This window comes from Parus major, unplaced genomic scaffold (genome assembly GCF_001522545.3).
Source record: "Parus major isolate Abel unplaced genomic scaffold, Parus_major1.1 Scaffold276, whole genome shotgun sequence".
Classification (NCBI taxonomy): Eukaryota; Metazoa; Chordata; class Aves; order Passeriformes; family Paridae; genus Parus; species Parus major.
In genome coordinates, this window is record NW_015379268.1 from 312,574 (window position 1) to 318,984 (window position 6,411).

Consider the following 6,411-nt stretch of genomic DNA (forward strand, 5'->3'; position numbering starts at 1 on the left):
AGGATCCCCCACAGGATCCCCCACAGGATCCCCCCAGGATTCCCTCAAGGATCCCCCGAGGATCCCCCCAGGATCCCCCCATAAGGACCTGACCAGGAACTGCTGCTCCAGCAGTTGTTTTGTGCAACCAGAAAAAAAAAATAAAAATCCAACTCCCCAAACCAGTGCAACTGCTTGGAACCTCCTCTTTCCTGTAAATTCCAGGAGGGAAAGTAAAATTCCACACCAAATTCCTCCTCTTGCTGCCCACCTGGCTCAAATCCCGCACCCCCAGAGCCACAGCCTGTCCGTGGGGTTTGGGGCTGGGAAGAGAATTCCAGTTCTGTGTCCTGGAAAGGGAAACTGGAGCCTCCTCCCTCCCCTTTCCCTGCCACAAACACTCGACATCAGGCTTTGGAAATCCTGCATTTCTGATGCCTCTGTTCCCTGCAGGGCTGTTCAGTTCATTCCTGGGGGAGTGAAGTCTAATGGATCACGGCATCCCCTCACTGTGGATCCCGTCTGGAGGTGGATTCAGTGTCTGTGGGAAGGATCCTCAGCCGTGGGACGGGCTGATCCCACCCTGAGAACTCCACAGGATTCCCCCTCCTGAAACCATCATCTCACAGCCAGCTGCAGCCAAACTTCCAGGGCTTTATCCCTGCTCCAGGGAGTGCTGGCAGGGATTGTCACACCCAGCCCGTTATCCTCAACCATTTCCTCACGCTGGGAGATGCTCCCCCAGGCTGCACCTCAGAGCACGCCAAGAACTGATTTCCTTAAAAAGAGACGGAAAGAGAAGTAGCCCAAGCCAAGGGTTTTTCCATGAAATGGAACTAAGGCACTGATAGGTGTAAAGTCCCGAGCCAGCAGCACAATCCCACCCGGGGCCGCTCCGTGTCCAGGGTCCCCGGCTGTGCCAGCCCCTCCTGGGCCACTCGGAGCCGTGGGATGGCTCCAGAACAGCAAAGCCAGGCTGTGCTCCGCAGGAACAGCCGGAAAATCCCACAGGAGGCACCGGCTGTGGCCACAGGCGGCCGGAGACGCTTCGGGAAGGGCCGGGGAGCTCTGAGAGAGCTTTTCCAGCAGCAGCTGCAGCAGCCGAACCCTCCGAGTGCTCGGGGTCACAGCTCCCTCCTCATCCTCTGCCTCCCCCTCTCCAGCAGCCTGGAAAAACACCCTGAGAGGAGCCCAGGAGAGGCAGAACTGTCCCAAGGCTGCAGTGAAAGCTCTGGCTCCTCTCAAGCCTCTGTTTGTGTTGTGTACCCAGCACCGAGCTGCCCTCGGCCTCTCCCGGGCTGCCCCAGCCAGGAATGGGAGTTCTGCCAGGACCGGGGGAAGGAATTTCCCTCCTGTCCAGGTGAGGCCTGAGGGAGAAAGGGACAGATCCTGCTCTCAGCTCCAAAGCAGCCCACCGCCTCCCCAGCTTTACAAAAATACAGGATCTCCTCTTCCTGAACAAGAGGGAATGGCAGGAACAGGCACAGCCCGGGGGTTCCTGGGCTACCACCACCAGTACGGGTGTGAGACGCTCGTAGGGACAATTTTGTGCAACTTCTTAGATTTAAAAAATGGAGTGAATTTCTAATCCCTAAATCCTCCTCACCACGGGTGCTGGAGCAGCCATGTGGAATCCCAGCAGTGGGGGTCACTGCTCTGCAGCAGATTTGAGATGACACCACCCAGATGCTGCAGCTCCTGCTGCTCCAGAGCACTCCACGCTCCCTGGGCAGGGAAGGAAATGCTCCTGCTACCACGGGATCAAGTCTGCAACTCCCTTTTCCTTGTCATCACCAACTAAATCATGGAATATCCTGTGCTGGAAAGGATCCACAGGGATCATCCAGTCCAACTCCCGACCCTGCACAGAAACCCCAACAATCCCACCTGTGCTGTCCAAACACTCCTGGAGCTGTGACAGCCTCGGGCACCGCTCGTTCCTTGGAAAATCACCCAGGGAATCATTTCTGCTCCTCACCACCAGTGCCAGGCTCCCGGGGAGAAGGGGAGGGGAGCAGTAGTACAAAGGAGAGGGGAAGGGAAGGCTGAGGACCCCGTGCACCACTCAGCTCTGGGAATATTGCTTCAGCTTAAAAAGGCCTTTGGATTAAAAGTGAATTCAGTGCTTTTCCATCAAAAAACATACATAGCTCTGTTCCCTGACCAGGATGCAGCAAGGCCCCCGCCCCAGGAGGGGAACAGCCCTTGAGTGACTCTGCTCCATCAGCCCAGGAACACGGGGCCGCTGTGCTTTGATTTCCTGCAGCCCAAGGGAAGGAACCCAGGAACTGTCAGAGAACACAGGTGCCACCAGCTGTCCCCAGCCAGCTCTGAGGGGCTGTCCCAGCACCCCTCCCTCAGCTGAGCTGAGCTCAGCCCAATTTGGTACTTCAAACACAAAGAGCCACCCAGCAAGGCCCAGGCAGACACTCATTTGCCTTTCCCTACACCCAGGAAATATAAAATCTTGGATAGAAAGTGGAGATGTCTGACCATGGGGGTGTTTGGATGAGCACAAAACGCTTCCCAGAGCGCGGCAGGACCCGGGGTGACGCTCCGTGCCCTTCACCTGTCCCCGTGTGCCAAGAGCCGCCGGCTGTGGGCCGTGGGATGGCAGCTCCCAGCTCCTGGGGATGGCCAGGAGCAGATCCCTGCGGAGCTGTGTGAGCCCTGCTCCCGCTGGCACTGCCATGGTCAGCATAGCTCCTCGTGGATCCACGGCCGGACACCTCCCCCGGCTCCGGGAGAGGGGGTTCTGCAGGGCTGGAACACCGGCCCCTATTGCACAGCCCTGGAGCCTCCTGCAGCTCACTGGGAAAGGCAGCCAGAGCCTCCCAGTTCCCAGGGATCTGAACTGGGAGCTGCCAAGGGAGGAGCTCAGGGCTCCTGGCTCGGTGCTCCATCACCACACACGGCTGGACTCGGATTATCCCGTTCCCTGTGCCAGGAGAACGGGCTGTGGGCTGGATCCCCCCGGCACAGAGAGCTCAGCAAACGTGCTCAGAGCAGCCTGGGGTTACTGGAACTGCAGTACAAGTCAAACACTATCTCCTAAAAGACTGAAAAAATATCTTTAAACAAAATATTGTGGCATATTTACATAATTCCTTAAGTGCAAACTCTTGTCACAATTCACGTAGTCGAGCGCAATTTCGACTCCCTGTACAAGAAGGTGCTCTTTCGTTAATGAAAGAAGGACTCTAACTCTGTATTCCTGATTCAGTAACGTGTCTCTTGTGCAAGGCAGTAAAATTCCTGTTTCTTCCCAAGATACTCCGGAGAGCAGCCCCCGAGGGAGCCGTGCTGCGCCCCCGTTACCGCACCACGAGGCAGGAGACGCACAGCTTGGAGGGGCCGATGCAGTCGTCGTGGCAGAAGGCGCCGCAGCCCTTGCACATGATCATGGCTTTCAACCTGCAGTAACATTTGGAAGGGGGATCCTCCATGCCGCCGTCCTCGGCGAACGCCTGCACCGGGAGGCTCTGCCCGTGGCCGCCGGAGCTCACGGCCTGCCCGGTGGGAATGGTGGTGACGGTGACGGAGAAGGACATGACGTTGCCCATGGAGCTGGCCAGCTGGTTGCAGTCGGACAGCCCGGTGACGAGCGAGCCCTGGCCCACGTCGGGCGAGGTGGAGACGTTGATGGTGCCGCTGTAGCTGGGCCCCAGGAGCTGCGGCCCGGAGCTCCCCGGCAGCTTCGGGGGGTGCGGGGCGGGGAGCAGCGGCGGCTGCGCCGAGTCCGGGGACGGGGCCCCGAAGAGCTCGGTGCTGCCGTGGCCCTTGCCCCTGATGGCGTGGGCCATCTGCTCCTGCGCCGCCTGCAGCAGGTCCCGGGCCAGCGCGCTGCCGTCCAGCGCCGGCGCCTTCTCCTTGGGGCCGGCGGCCGGCGGCACCGGGAGCCCCTCGGCCGTCGCCCCCGGGGAGCCGGGGGGGTCCGTGCGGCCGTGCGAGCCCCGCTCCTTCTCCCCCTGCCCCGCCCGCGGCTCCTCCTCGACGCCGATGCGCTCCCGCTCGTCCCCGGAGCTCTCATCATCCGCCTCCTCCTCGCTGCTGCTGCTGCTGCTGCTGTCCCGGCCCATCATCTCCCCGGGCTCTGCCCTGCCGCCCTCGGCCAGCCCCGGGCGGGGCTCGGCGCTCAGCGAGAAGCCTCTCCTCAAGCTCTCGGAGCCGCGGCCGTAGGTGGAGATGTTGAGCAGGTAGTGCCCGGACATGGCAGGCTTGGACGTCCTCCTGCCCGTGAAGCCCAGCATGAATCTCTGGCTGGTGGAGCTGTTTTCCACCGGGAAACCTGAGTGCGGGAGGTTCAGCTGCGAGGGCTGCAGGACGGGCAGCAGGTTCTGCCTCTGCACCCTCTTGATGAGAGTCTGCAGGATCTGCTCCTGGGTGGATTTGCTCAGCGCCTCGTGGCACTGCTGCTGCTCAGGAGCGGGCTCCTTTCCCGAGGGGAGCGGGAAGGTCCTTGGAATGTGGGTCAGGGGCCTGTTCTGGCAGAAGATCTTCCCGAGCTGCTGCGGGGGCAAACTCGAGGCTCTGTCCCCCGCCTCGGCGCCGTTCCCCGCTGCACCGGGGGCTGCTGCCCCCTGCTCTTCCTGAGGAGCCACCGGGACACTTTTCATTTCTGCTTTGGTGAGCGGCTTGGGCAGGATCTGCTCCAGAGGGACGCTCTTGCCCTGGAGCAGCTGGGTGACCAAAGGGTTGTTGGCAGGAATGCTGGAGCTGGCTCTGGGCAGGGCCCCGCCGGCAGCGGATTTAAGGCTGGGTGCTGCTGAGGAGCTGCTGCTCGGTGGGACGGCCACGGCTCCGGGGCCCGTGGCTGGCAGCGGGGACAGCAGCGGGGAAGGAGATTGGCTTTTGGAGGGGTCACAGCCGGTGCCTCCCGGGGTTCCGCTGCCGGAGCCCGTGCCCCCCGTGCCCCCCGTGCCCCCCGTGGCCGTCCCTAGCGCCGGGGCTGCCGCCCGGGGCCCTGGCTGTAGCTGTGCTCCAGGAGGATGGCGAGCAGCTCCCGGCTCCGCCTGCCTCTCCACCTGGCCACGGGGCCCCGGGCAATGGGGAAGAAACCTTCTCGAACCTCCCCCGCTTCCAGTTCCTGCCAGTTCCAGTGCGTTTGCTCCAGTTGCGCTTTGGGGGGCTCCGCCGGGGTCTCTCCCGTCTGCCCCCCTGCCCGGGGGTCTCCCCCCGCCCGGGCCGGGCCCCGGCACGGCTCCCCCGGCCGAGGCGGCGGCGGCGGCGGCCGCTGCCCTCTGAGCCTTGGCCTGCTGAGCTCTGGCCTTGATGTCGGCCAAGGTCCTGGCCCCTGTCCTGCCCGGACTGCTGAGGGACAGCGGGAAGCGTGCCCTGGGAGAGACCTGGCCCGCAGGAAATGGCATCGGGGAGATTCTGGACACGGGAATCTGCAACAGAGCAGGAGAAAAGCGCAGCTGAGACACGGGGAACGCTCCACCCGCAGCTGTGAGTGTTTGCAGCTTCCACGTGGAGAGCTGCTTGTGGCTGGGGATTAGAAATCCCTTTGGAGAAACCCCTCCTGTCCCTGCCTTGAGACCCTCGGCCTCCTCCCAGGCGGTTTTAGGGTGGTACAAACCCCGTGGAGCTCATCCCTCACAGTGAGACCCACTGACACCATCACCCCAGAGCCCCCAGGCTCCCTCCCTGAAGGGCTGATCCAGCCCCCAGCCCTGTCAGCCCCTGTTCCTCTGTTTCACATGATTCAGCTGTGATTTCTGTCCTTTGAAAGGTGTCACCACCCTGCTGGACTCAGCCTTGCTCCTCCCCCCTGCTCACCCATCATTTGTCTCCTCAGTGCCTTTGTACAAAGCCATGGTGATCCACTGAGCTGGAGACAAAATGCTGATAATTTACTCTTCTAAAACATTTCCCCCAGTGTTCCAGCTGACTTTCCCCATGTTTGCTCTTCCCAAGGTAATTTCTGAGTCCTGCACTGAGCCTGCTGCTGCCCTGTTTCCCTGCAGAGATCTCAAGGAGTTGATTGGAGGTTACATTTATTTTCTGTATCCATAAAATCCTCACTGGATCCCACTGAGCTCTGCTCAACCACTTCACCGCTTCATTTTTGGGGAATGACACATCTTGGGGACGTCTGTCCCCATTTTTTCCTGGTTTGCAGGGGAAACTCTTCACCATCACCTGCAACTCACTCTGCTGTTAAATTAAATTCCAGCTTTACTGCCCTGGCAGGCCAAGCCTCCCTCCTGCCTGGTATTCCTGACCCCTTTTATGGACAATTTCCTCAGTTCTGTGTCAGTGACAATTTCACTGATGCTCTCCTGCCTTCGTGCTGTTCTTATTAACACAGTGACAATGATGAGCTGCTTTTTAGTACAAAAGGATATGAGTAGGGGAGCAGAATTCCTGGGACATACAGGAATTAAGCTTCTGCCTAAGGCCCCAGGTCTGGTCCTGACCTGGCTCTCAAAC

At 60.6% G+C, this 6,411-nt stretch overlaps 1 protein-coding gene across 1 annotated transcript in view; it reads right to left on the reverse strand.

Moving 5' to 3' along the window:
* Positions 1 to 3,028: 3,028 nt before the first annotated feature.
* The window catches only part of ASXL2 (ASXL transcriptional regulator 2), a 5,600-nt gene continuing 2,217 nt past the window's right edge, over positions 3,029 to 6,411 (reverse strand). The window contains exon 3 of the mRNA XM_015615834.3: positions 3,029 to 5,369. Within this exon, the coding sequence (XP_015471320.1) occupies positions 3,294 to 5,369 (2,076 nt within the window). The 3' untranslated portion in view covers positions 3,029 to 3,293. The remainder of the gene's footprint in view (positions 5,370 to 6,411) is intronic.